Here is a 12509-nt window from a genome sequence, read left to right as displayed (position 1 = left end):
ATATATATATATATATATATAGTTCAAAAGACATAAATATAAGTTGTGAATAAGATATGGTGAAAATGCACAACTCTACAATGAGCAGAAACAATTATATGAAGACGTAACCGTACGATTTTTCAAAATAAATATTAAAAAATTATTTAATGAAAGGTACGACGAAAAATCGCAACTGTTGTTGGCATTAACTCAGATTGTTATTATTATATAGATTAAATTTCTATATTTTTATAATCATTTCTAAAATCTTTAGTTATATATAGAAAAATGTTGAATATTAAATATTAAAATTCATATTAGTTAGATTCAACATGAAACAAAAAAAGTTGTGTCAGCGAACAATGTATTGTTAGTTATCTAAGAAGAGACAAATATAAATATAGAGTTTAAAAGACATAAATATAATTATTGGAACGAAAACTTGTGAATAGTATATGGTAAAAATGAACAACTCTACAATGAACATAAACAATTGTATGATTTTCCTTTATTCTAAAAGACACACCCCTACAATAAACAGACGTAATTGTATGATTTTCTTCTAAATAAATATCAAAAAATTAATTAACGAAAAGGTACAATGAAAAATCACAACTGTTGTTGGCATTTATTCAGATTGTTATTATTATATAGATTTTAATTTATTGATTTTTTTGTTAAAACTAAAATAAGTGAAAATAATTTGTAGATTTTAAAACTAAAGGGTTATATTAGAAATTAAGAACAAAATAAAAATATATAATAAACTTAAAATATTTGTTTTAAAGTAAGAAATACTGAAGTAGAGTAAAACAACTACATAGTAGGAGGAACATTATCCAAACATAGTATTTTGATATTTTCTAAGCTAGGAAAATAGTCTAGGAGAAAGCCCAAAACAACCACATCATATGTAGGCCCAATAAGATTGTCTCTGAGATGTGAAACAACAACAAAGCACTGAAGAAAAGGAGAAAGCAGAGAAGGGAGTGTGAGAAGACGCGATTATGGCGAGCAAGATGTGTCTCCGTTACTCCCTCTTTTTGATCCTCTTCTCTCTCATTTCATTCCAAGGTTCTGATTCCTGTTTTCTTTTATCAATATTTACTTCTTCACGTTGTCTGATGTGCTAGAACATGATCTCTTTGTTTCAATCTAATCTCAGTTTCTTCTATATAATAACNAAAAATATATAATAAACTTAAAATATTTTTTTTAGAGTAAGAAATACTGAAATAGAGTAAAACAACCACATACATAGTAGGAGGAACATTATCCAAACATAGTATTTTCCAAGCTAGGAAAATGGTCTAGGAGAAAGCCCAAAACAACCACATCATATTTAGGTCCAATAAGATAAGATTGTCTCTGAGATAGTGAGATGTGAAACAACAACAAATCACTGAAGAAAAGGAGAAAGCTGAGAAGGGAGTGTGAGAAGACGCGATTACGGCGAACAAGATGTGTCTCCGTTACTCCCTCTTTTTGATCCTCCTCTCTCTCATTTCATTCCAAGGTTCTGATTCCTGTTTATTTTATCAAGATTTACTTCTTCACATTGTCTGATGTGATAGAACATGATCTCTTTGTTTCAACCTAATCTCAATTTCTTCTATATAACTACTTGAATTGGATCTGTTCTTTTTTTCATGTTTTGTCACTGTACAGGTTTTGCTAAGAAGACGGCAGACGTGTCTGAATTGCAGATCGGGGTTAAGGTAAAGTTATTATTTTTTTCGCGATCAGCAAATGACTAAATGAGCGATCTTAGTGTCATACTGTTAATGTGAATTTATAAACAATTTTGGTTTTGCTTGGTCTAAAAAAAGCATTCTTTCTTTTGTCTTGTTGTTCTGTTTTGGTTTCTTCTTCTGATAGGTACTAGAATATAGTAAGAGTGTATTAATTTGACCATTATGTTTAGGTGAGGTGTTTGGATCTTGTCAGCAAATTTGCAAGATACTTGGGTTTCTTGATTGGATTCAAAGATAATAAAGAGTTAGATTTTTATAATCTTCTTTTCTTTTGGTGGTTGCAGTTTAAGCCAAAAACGTGTGAAGTTCGGGCTCACAAAGGTGATAAAATCAAGGTGCATTATAGGGTAAGCTTGACCAGATTTTCGACAAAGACGGATTCAAATCATTGTTATGAAGACATGTTTGGTGTTGTTTTTGTTGTCTTATTATAACTTAGTGTTATTGTGGCAGGGGAAACTTACTGATGGAACTGTATTCGATTCGAGTTTTGAAAGGGGTGATCCGTTTGAGTTTCAACTAGGAAGTGGTCAGGTTATTAAAGGTAGTGACTTGGTTTAACCCACTTGCTTTTTTGGCTTTTGTATCTCTCTTTTGTTTTGTTCCATTCTCTTGATTTCTCTCCAATGGTAAATAGTGATGTTCTGGTTTTGGTTGCAGGTTGGGATCAAGGTTTGCTAGGAGCGTGTGTAGGTGAGAAGCGGAAGTTAAAGATACCCGCAAAACTTGGATATGGAGAACACGGCTCTCCGCCTACTATCCCCGGTATAAATACTGCGTGTTCATGTTTCTGAAAAGTATGGTTTCCTCTTGACAATAGAACTAAAAACAATCTTGCAAATTTTCAGGTGGTGCAACATTGATATTTGACACGGAGCTTATTGCGATAAATGAAAAACCAGTTGGCGGAGAAGAAGATGGAGGAGATGAAGACGGAGAGGGATATGGCGATGACGAGCTATGATTCGGTCTCCGTTCTCCAATGGTTTGCTTCAGAGTTCTCAGGATAATACGGAGAAACTATCTATGGGCGTTTTTTTTTCTTCTTCTAGTGTTTCAGTACTTGAGTTTGGCTTTTAGGCGTAAACAATGAGGATATGATTGTTGTGGCGACATTTAACTTTTTCATTTTATAAAATGACTCATCCCTTAGTCAATTAATTAGCCAAATCAACTTACGTAGTTCGGCTTATCGACAACGTCAATGATAGGATGTAACTAGTTTGGGAACATTAGAACTAGTTCTGTAATTTTTATCATTGTGCGCTACTACCAAACTCTTCCGGGTAGAATTTTAGTATACCATCTAATCCAATCCAATGATCAATTAGATTGAATAAGAATAACACTAAAATTCAAAAAAAATCTACAAATGATCTGAATAACACTAGAATTTTATGAATTCATCAATTTCATTCAAACTTCCATTTTCAATATAGAAACGAGAAATATATATATTTAAATTGCCCTTTTTTTTATTATTATTTGGCTGATTTAATAAATCTTTCAAACAAATGTATTTTAATTTCATTTACTAATTCTAAAAGCTAAGACCCGCTCAAAGAAAAGTAACGGTATCTAGAAACATCGAGACAAATCTTCTTTTGGGCTCTCTCTCTCTCTCTCTCATTTCAAAGTTACAATGAAGTCAGAATACTCTAGAAACCCCCAAAACACTCTCTCTTCTCTCTATAAAATCTCATCTAACAATTTCTCAATCGATCTCATCTTTTTGTCAACAATTAATTCGTTACGCTCTCTTTGTACTTTTAAAATCACTAGTCTCATCTTTTCAACTTTGATCAGCAAAATGGAAGGCGATTTCGACATGCAGCAGTTTCCGGCAGAGGAACAACCGGAGGAGATGGATATGGATCTCCCAGAAGACGACGAAGCTGACTCGGCTCCTTATTTAAAGATCGGCGAGGAGAAGGAGATCGGGAAATCAGGATTGAAGAAGAAGCTTGTCAAGGAAGGTGAAAAATGGGATACGCCTGAGAACGGAGATGAAGTTGAAGGTATATTTGAATCACTTAGTCCTTCTTTTCTTATGTATCTGATCTGATGATATATGAGTGATCATCAGGTTCTGAGATTAATTTCTTTTGCAGTGCATTACACGGGAACATTGTTAGATGGGACGAAGTTTGATTCAAGCCGTGACAGAGGAACTCCTTTCAAATTTACTCTTGGCCAAGGTAGACCTTTTCTTGTTTGTTTTGTTGAAGTTGTTTGCTGTTATCTGCTTTTAGATTAAGCTTTTGGATGGTGTAGTGATGCGTGGCCACATTTGGAAACTCTAGGCTGTGTAGTCACTTTTGAGGCTGGTTTGTGTGAGGATATGTGGTTTTTTTGTTCAAGTTGAGAGTCTGTTCTGTGATATCTCTTGTGAATTTGCGTGTCACGTTTTGATCTGTAGCTATGTGATTGATGCCAAGAACCTTTCATATGTTTTGAGTTATCTTATGTTTTGAGTTCTGAATTTCTTTGGTCTTGATTGGTTAGGACATGTGATAAAAGGATGGGATATAGGGATCAAGACAATGAAGAAAGGTGAAAATGCTGTTTTCACCATTCCTCCTGAGCTGGCTTATGGAGAAACTGGCTCGCCTCCAACCATTCCTCCGAACGCTACTCTTCAATTTGATGTGGAGTTGATATCATGGAGGAGTGTGAAGGATATATGTGGTGATGGTGGGGTGTTTAAGAAAATAATTGTGGAAGGAGAAAAATGGGAGAAGCCAAAGGATCTTGATGAAGTTTACGGTGCGTTTTCTTTTGTTTCCATAAACCTATTATGAGACATAAAATCTTATAGACATTGGTTCTGATTGGTTTAATGGCATTGATATGCTGCAGTCAAGTATGAAGCTCGGCTTGAGGATGGCACCATTGTTGGAAAGTCTGATGGTGCTGAGTTCACTGTCAAGGAGGGTTAGTATTTTATTTCCTTATCCGGATGGTAATGTTGTTATACGCAACTGGAATAAGGATCTGATATACTTATCGTGAAATAGGCCATTTATGTCCTGCACTTGCTAAGGCTGTCAAAACCATGAAAAGAGGGGAGAAGGTTCTTTTAACTGTGAAGCCACAATGTGAGTTTTTTTAATTGGTGTTTGTCGTTTGTTTGCGGCGATGCACTGAATTTAGATATGGTCTGACTTGTTTATGTGACTGATACAGATGGCTTTGGGGAAATTGGAAGAATATCTTTTGATGGTTGCCAAGCTGCAATCCCACCAAATGCGACCCTTCAGATTGATCTTGAGTTGGTTTCTTGGAAGACTGTGGTGGAAGTGACTGATGACAAAAAAGTCATTAAGAAAATACTGAAAGAAGGAGAAGGATATGAGCGTCCCAATGAAGGAGCGGTTGTCAAATGTTAGTATCTTTAAAAATCTGATATGAAAAGCTTATGTATACTATATTAATTATTAAGTTGTGTAATCTGATAACCTAGTTATGTTGGTTTGTTGCAGTGAAGTTGATTGGTAAACTTCAAGATGGAACTGTGTTCTTGAAGAAAGGTCATGATGAAGACGAGCCATTTGAGTTCAAAACTGATGAAGGTACATACATATATAGAGCCTGGAATCTTGTTTCCTTTTTGTATTTTGCATGTCACGAACTATCATATTAAAGTGACAGAGGATGGTGTTCTGTGCAGAACAAGTAATTGAAGGGCTCGAAAAAGCTGTGATGGGCATGAAGAAGGGTGAGGTGGCATTCATCATGGTGTCACCGGAATATGCTTTTGGTTCTTCTGAATCAAAGCAGGAGCTGGCTGTCATACCACCAAACTCAACTGTATCCTACGAGGTCGAGCTGGTATCCTTCATCAAGGTGAGAGCGTTTTCTAAGTGTTACTTCTTTCTTCATGATCAATGTTATTGGTGTGCTAAAGGATATCATCTTCTTCTGAATTAATGTAGGAGAAAGAGTCTTGGGACATGGACACGAAGGAAAAGATAGAAGCCGCTGGCAAGAAGAAGGGAGAAGGAAATGCATTGTTCAAGGCTGGCAAATACGCAAGAGCTTCAAAGAGATACGAGAGGGTTTGGATTTGATCCTTGTACCTCAACAATGTCTGTATATTTGGATTCAGAACTAATATCAGATTTTGGTTGCAGGGTGTCAAGTACATAGAATATGACTCAGCTTTTGATGAAGAGGATAAAAAGAAAGCAAAAGCTTTAAAAATTGCCTGTAACCTGAACAATGCTGCTTGCAAGCTGAAACTGAGAGACTACAAGGAGGCTGCAAAATTGTCCACAAAGGTAAATTAAAATATTTGAGTGTCAGTAATTTTGGATATTCTAATTAGAGAAGAAGAGCTAAATGTAAAGAATGAAACAAATGTGTGTATAGGTGTTGGAGATGGATGGTAGAAATGTGAAGGCGATGTATAGGAGAGCACATGCGTACATGGAGACAGCTGATCTCGATTTGGCTGAGCTTGATATCAAGAAAGCTCTTGAAATTGATCCAGACAACAAGTGAGTAATGTTTTATTGGTTCTTTGTCTTCTTTTTTTTCTTCCAGCTGTAACATGTATGTTTCTCCAGGGAGGTGAAGATCGAATATATGAAGTTGAAGGAGAAAGTGAAAGAGTACAACAAGAAAGATGCTAAATTCTACAGCAACATGTTGTCAAAATTGTTGGAGCCACACGTAAGTAGCGTTAATAGGGAAAAGTTAGCCTTTGTTGAATTGATAACAAATAATTCATGTTTAGTAATAATCGTTGTGATTTGTGCAGAAAGGAGCTCAGAAAGAAGCACAAGCGATGAGTATTGACGCTAAGGCTTAAGTTTGCAAATCTCTTAAAGAGTAGCATTCATCCCAAAAAGTAATAGTTGAAATCTATAAATTTCTGTGTTACCTTTTGTATTCTTAGTGTGTATGGCTTTTACTCTGTTGAAATAAAAATATAAACAGACTTGTAATAAACGAGGATCCGCTCCAAGTACTTTAGGAATCTTTAAGGGTTTAGCGTGGACCAATTCGTATTGGAGACCCATGCAAATTATGCGGTCAATAAACAGTTGTTTATACAATAACAAGTCCTGAAACAGTTGTGGCATAAGAGATGTTAAAGCCAACTCTGACTTAAGCCAAGTCCTGAAACAGTTGTGGCATAAGTACCATTCCTAGTTTGCCAAGTTCATTAAATCCTGAATCAGAGGAATATCTTTGGATGTTTGTTGGATCAACCAAAGGTTCTGATCCAGTATATGCGACTAGATCGGCCACAGAGGGTATCCCCGGCTGTTTAGTGACTAGTGACTACCCACTAGTAAGGACTTCCAAACTTAAAACAAATTATCCTGGCCCCAAATCTGGTTACAGACATGTTCTCAATCGGAACATATGGGACTATGAAGGGGAAGAGTCGTAGAGCTGGGATGATGTTTAAGATAGACATGATACCGCCATACCGGGTATATATGTATATCAGTAAGTTAGCTTTTAGAAAGAACATCGTTAAATGAACGAAACAGAAGAGAGTGAACGAGTAGAATGGGAGGGTAAGCTTGCACAAAACAAACAACGTGGAATTACAATCTAATTAACTATATCAATGAGAAGACAGAAGCACAACGGGAAACATACATGTTAGTCTTCCCTCTCATATTGTCTACTTTTGATAATATACTTGTTTAATATACAAAATAACTAAATTCTAAATTTCAAAACTCCAAATACTGAACTTAACTTTCTCAAAATTATATATCTAAATGTAAAATAGAGAATGTAAACCTAAAAAAAATTTAGAAGTTTATTAAATGTATTGTAATTATGTAAAAGATAGCAAAAATGAAAATGATCAAACAAATGATATTTTTGAAAACAACAAAAGAATATTTCTAACAAGTTTTCTTGAATAAAATGTCAAAATGACAAATATTGAGAGAAAACAAAAAAAGAGAAAAAAAAAACATAACACCAAAAAAAAAAAAAGAAAAGAATTGTGAACTACAAAACTAATTGAACTAATATTAGCTGCTTTTTGTTTTGACTTTAAACAATTTTACAAGGACACAAAGGTATTTGTGCAAGCGAAATTCACACAACTAATTTAACCGGAAAGTTAAAGACAAAGAAAGAAAACGGATTTTTTTATACATACAAGAACCTAGACCACATATTTTAGATTTTGGATACAAAACGAGTAGATAGTTGTTACTTCAAGAGTTGCCAAAAAGATGAAATAAAGTCGATGATATGTATCTATTGGATCATCCAATAGATAGTCCTAGATCATTATTTCCAACCATTTATGGGTTTACTGGAGTTTTTCCAACAATATTTGTGAGATTCAGAAATATAAATAGAGATATGAAGTCGTGTGCTCTAGTGGAATTTAGGGAAGTTGTGGTACACATTGATGATTAAATTGAACATGAGATCTTGGCATAAACATGGATGAAAAACATAAGATTTTTTTGTGTGATGTATGTTTTGGATAAACTTGAAGGATGGTGGTCTCAACGAAGCTATCTCAAGAATGCATCAGTTATGTGGCAAATTTTGATGTGGGTACTAATATTGTTTGTCCGAGGCAATGTGAATGGAACTTACCAAGAAAAAACAAAATCAGAACATTTTTTTCAGAGCATGCCTTTATAATCGAGTTAGAATATTCTTTTATTTATTTTAACATCACTTATTTACTCCATTTTTTAATGTCGTACATTACTTGCACTCCAAAATAAAGGATTCATAGGTTTTCAATATGAAATGACCTTTATGTTTTTAATGGTGTCAAAAATGTAAATTTAATAAGCTACTCTGAAAGAAGTTCTGATTTTCAGACCACTCAAACGAATTTAATAATTTGCTTTCGTTTTAATTAATAAATTAATTTATTTTAAAAATAACTTAAACATTCTTTTATTCATTTTAACATCAATTATTTATGAATGATGTAAATACTTGACATAACTTGTTATAACCATTGTAAATATTAATGTCATTTTAATAAATTGATGCAAATATTAACTAATGCAAAATTAAAATCTTTTTTTTTTTTTTTTTTTGTTGTAGTTGGTGCATATTAACATTGATTACAATAATCAAATCAAACAATTATTTCAACCAATGCAAAATATTTGTATCAATTATAAATGATGTGAATAAATAAAATAAGCGACACAAGACACATTTAGGCAGNTTTTTTTTTTTTTTTTTTTTTGCAGTTGGGGCATATTTCCATCGATTACACTAATCAAATCAAACAATTATTTCAACCAATTCAAAATATTTGTATCAATTATAAATGATGTGAATAAATAACATAAGTGAGACAAGACACATTTAGGCAGATTTTAAGTGAGATTCGTGGTAGAATTTGTGTGACTACTGATCTGTGGAGAGCAATCACTATGGAGGTATTTATGCTTGGCTGCTGATTATATCGATGCAAACTGAAATTTACAAGTAAAGATAGTATCATTTTGTGTTTTTCCACCACTTTATTCGGGTATTGCATTGGTTATGAAACTGATGGAGCTGTTGAAAGCATGGGGTTTGCATAAGAAAGTGTTTACCATTATTATATACAATACATCTTCAAATGATAATATGTAAGGGGTTCTAAAGAGGCAACTTAGAAAAGATTTGGTGTGTAGTCGGGAGTTTTTTTCATGTAAGGTGTGCAATTGATATCTATGTATTTTATCTTGTTTTAGTATGTATTTAGCTCCTGTTTAGCATTTTTAGGATTAGATTCTCATGTTTTCATGTCTTTTATTTATATTTTATGCATTAGAGTAGAATTGCATAGCTTTTATATTTATATGTTTGTTTGCATAAATAGGTATTAGGTGATCTGGAAGCACTAAGGAGTTGATAGCATGAGGAGATCCTCAACAAAGAAAAAAAGGCTCAAAGAAGAAATGAAGAGGACTCGAGTCTACACACGACTGTAAGACCCTTGAACCGAATTTTGGAAATTTGGTGAGAGTGTCGATCGACACTGTTGGTGGTGTCAATCGACACCTTATCTGGACGGGTTAATCGGTTCGATTTTAATTTTTCGCTTTGCGTGGTCGGTTTAGAGAAACCCTAAGATTCGAGTTTATAAAGAAAAAACTCGACTTCCCAAGTCTTTTAGCTGCTTTTGACACGTTCTAGAGAGAAAAAAAGAGGAGAGAGTTTTCCAGTGAGTGTTCTTGAGGTTTTTGGAGATTCTTTGTCTCTGTTGGTGAGTATTCTTCCTTAAAAGTGTGGATCTAAGGCTAAGGACGTGTGGGGAAGGTTGTTGTGGTGCTAGCTTCGTCGTTTGGCTTTAGATCTCTCTGTTTTGCAATGGTGAGTGCATGACCATAGCTTATCTAAGCTAAGATGTCTGTTTCTGTGACTTTTTGTGTTGTGTGATTGTTTCCTTTTGAGGTTAATGTCATTTTTGTGGCTCATGTGGCTTGGATTAACTTCTGGGAATGCCTTGGACACGTGTGAGGTATTTGGAGGCGAGATTCGGAGCTTATGATCGAAGAGAATCGATGTTGGCCTTCGGTGTCGGTAGACACCAAGAGAGTGTTAGTCGATACCAATGCAAGGACGGCGCAAGGGCTTTGGTGAGTGTCGGTCGACACCATGTGGCAATGTTGGTCGACACAGTTAGAGTTTTTGGAGATGTCGAGTAGGTGTCGGTCGACACCAATTTGGTGTCAGTCGTCATCAGGTGACCAGTGTCGGTCGACACCCTCCTCAGCAAGCGGCTGATGTTTTGTTTGCTTTGCGTATTGCCCCGTTTGTTTGTTGTTTGTTGATTGTGGCGTGAGGAGATCTTATTGCTTGTGTGTATAGCCCAATAGATGGGAGGATTGTCTCATTAAGTAGTTCTGGGAATATTTATGCATCTCTTTTGTGTTGCGGTACAGGTAAAGGCAAAGTGTGATCGTGGAATCAAGGCCTCGAAGAGGAGGATGTTCTAGAGGCTCGATTATTTGTTATGTGCTTTTGTTAGGATGCTAGATTAGAACATAGTTGTCTATAACGAATGCTAGGTTGATGGTTCTATGATTTCATGACATGATTTGGATGTTGGAATTATGGTTAATCATTTATTTATTGTTAGTTATTGGATTAATGGTTTTGTTTCATGTTATCCGTTGTTGTTTGATTGAGTTAGGTTGCTAGTGAGTATGGGATCACTAGATATTAGGGTATTAAAACAAAATGGTCGGGTTGTTGCAACGACCGAGCAGTCAAGGCACTCGACCGTGAGGATTTATAAAAGGAAAAGGCACTCGACCATAACCCGGAGGAGCATACGGCCGAGCGTGTGTCTGAGTGTGTGTCTGTGACCAACCCGCAGACTCTCTATTTTGTCTTCTAGCTAACTAGGGCTTCCTTCCTTTTCTATAAATAGGCTTGTCAATCTTTTGACCAGAGATATCTCGTTTTTTGGCTCTAGGGTTTTTGTAGCCACCTCATACTTGTAATCTAAATATCATTAATTCTGTTTTTAATTTGCATTATACTTCTTTCTATAAAGGTTTTTATCGCATCATTATCTATGCAATATGCAAGTTTTAGCAATATATGGGTTTGAGTTCATAATCATGTTTATTAAGTCTGAGTAATGATTATGTTCTTAAGGATATGTTAGGTTGGTAATGAATTTAGTCTGTTTAGGATGTGAAAGCTTATATTACAAAGAATCCCTTTTGGATTAGGTGCTCTTAATGCTCTTTCCTTTCTGAGAAGTTAGAATTAGATCCTAGATGTTTCAGCACCAAAAAGGTGTAATGAAATGTTTGAATGACTAATACTAGAAATTTTTATGCCTAACGCAAGAGATTGATTGCCTAGGGTGATTATTGATAGTAATGAAATTGAATTTAATGTATGTTCTAGCTAATGAGAATTAGGTCTAGAAGTGATTGAACTTGGTTGTTATTATCATAAGAATGGATTAGTAAGTCTTTTATGTTTATTTTCTAGGGATTAGCTCTTTGTGAGTTTGGTAACCATTCCAGATAGACTAAGTTTACTGCCAACCAATTATTTCTATCTTTAGGACCTTATTGTTCATTGGTTTATTCTAAATCTTGCATTTAATTTTTTGTTCTTACTGCACTCGATCTTGGTTCTTATTACACTCGTTTGTTTGCTTACTCGTTTGCATGATCGTTTAGTAGTTATTGTTCTGAATCATTCTAGTTTGTTCTAATTTGCATCTCTTTTAATTTGTAGTTTAGTATTAGTAGTACTACCTTTAAGTTGATTAGTTTATTGCATTTTTGTTTCACCCTAGGTTGATAGTTGAAACTCCCATCTCTAGATTGTCTTAAATTTTATTCATTGGCTCATCCATCATTGATTGAGACCTTATATACTACACTGCATAAGGTTAATTGTAACGTCCCGACTGCCACCTATTAGTGGGTCCCATGTCTACTCCAAATTCATGGGTCCACCTTCCTTAATGGGTCTCACGTCTTCTCACTAGACCCGTGAGCCCATTCAAATTCGACTGTCGGTTAGCTACGTGTGGGAGGCTTTAAAGCCTTGTTACCGTTCCTACAAATCACCACATAATCTTTCCTAGTGTTTTGTCCTCACTCGCACAGTTTCGAAAATCACTTAGCGGAAGGTCACCCATCCTGAAACTACTCCAGCATAAGCACGCTTAACTCTGGAATTCTCTAGGGACCCTTGACTGAAAAGATAAATACACTTTTGGTAACATAGTTAGTCAAATCAACTCTTTTAAGCCTCTCCGCATGTCCCTGAAATTGGGGTGTTACAATTCACCCCACT

The 12509-nt window shown here is 35.0% G+C and overlaps 2 protein-coding genes across 3 annotated transcripts; both read left to right on the top strand.

The window, feature by feature from the left end:
- On the top strand, window positions 940–2893 carry LOC104725341 (peptidyl-prolyl cis-trans isomerase FKBP15-2). Of its 2 annotated transcripts, none has more exons than XM_010443981.2 (6): window positions 940–1056; window positions 1651–1700; window positions 2021–2083; window positions 2190–2280; window positions 2397–2501; window positions 2585–2893. In XM_010443981.2, the coding sequence occupies exons 1-6, from the start codon at window positions 990–992 to the stop codon at window positions 2698–2700; spliced, it is 492 nt and encodes a 163-aa protein (XP_010442283.1). In that variant the 5' UTR covers window positions 940–989; the 3' UTR covers window positions 2701–2893. The 2 variants fall into 2 exon arrangements, with proteins under 2 accessions (XP_010442283.1, XP_010442284.1); XM_010443982.2 differs by lacking the exon at window positions 940–1056 and adding an exon at window positions 1340–1498.
- Window positions 3613–6777, top strand: LOC104725340 (peptidyl-prolyl cis-trans isomerase FKBP65; the record flags this gene model as incomplete). Its single annotated transcript, XM_010443980.2, is given in 13 exon segments — window positions 3613–3754; window positions 3848–3934; window positions 4242–4502; window positions 4596–4670; window positions 4754–4834; window positions 4923–5120; window positions 5219–5308; window positions 5407–5582; window positions 5672–5794; window positions 5870–6016; window positions 6108–6235; window positions 6305–6410; window positions 6499–6777. Coding segments are annotated over 13 exon segments (1665 nt in total), but the record flags the coding sequence as incomplete, so codon positions are not given.

This window comes from Camelina sativa, chromosome 11, assembly GCF_000633955.1.
Source record: "Camelina sativa cultivar DH55 chromosome 11, Cs, whole genome shotgun sequence".
NCBI lineage: Eukaryota > Viridiplantae > Streptophyta > Magnoliopsida > Brassicales > Brassicaceae > Camelina > Camelina sativa.
The sequence above is the reverse complement of the archived record's forward strand: the minus strand, read 5'-3'. Positions and strand labels throughout refer to the sequence as shown.

Excerpts from the sequence above, each read along its gene's own strand:
- LOC104725341 (XM_010443981.2), top strand. The coding sequence starts at position 990 with ATGGCGAGCAAGATGTGTCTCCGTTACTCCCTCTTTTTGATCCTCTTC. Across the intron at positions 1,057-1,650 it reads CTCTCTCATTTCATTCCAAG|GTTTTGCTAAGAAGACGGCA; the intron begins GTTCTGATTCCT and ends GTCACTGTACAG. Across the intron at positions 2,502-2,584 it reads CTCTCCGCCTACTATCCCCG|GTGGTGCAACATTGATATTT; the intron begins GTATAAATACTG and ends GCAAATTTTCAG.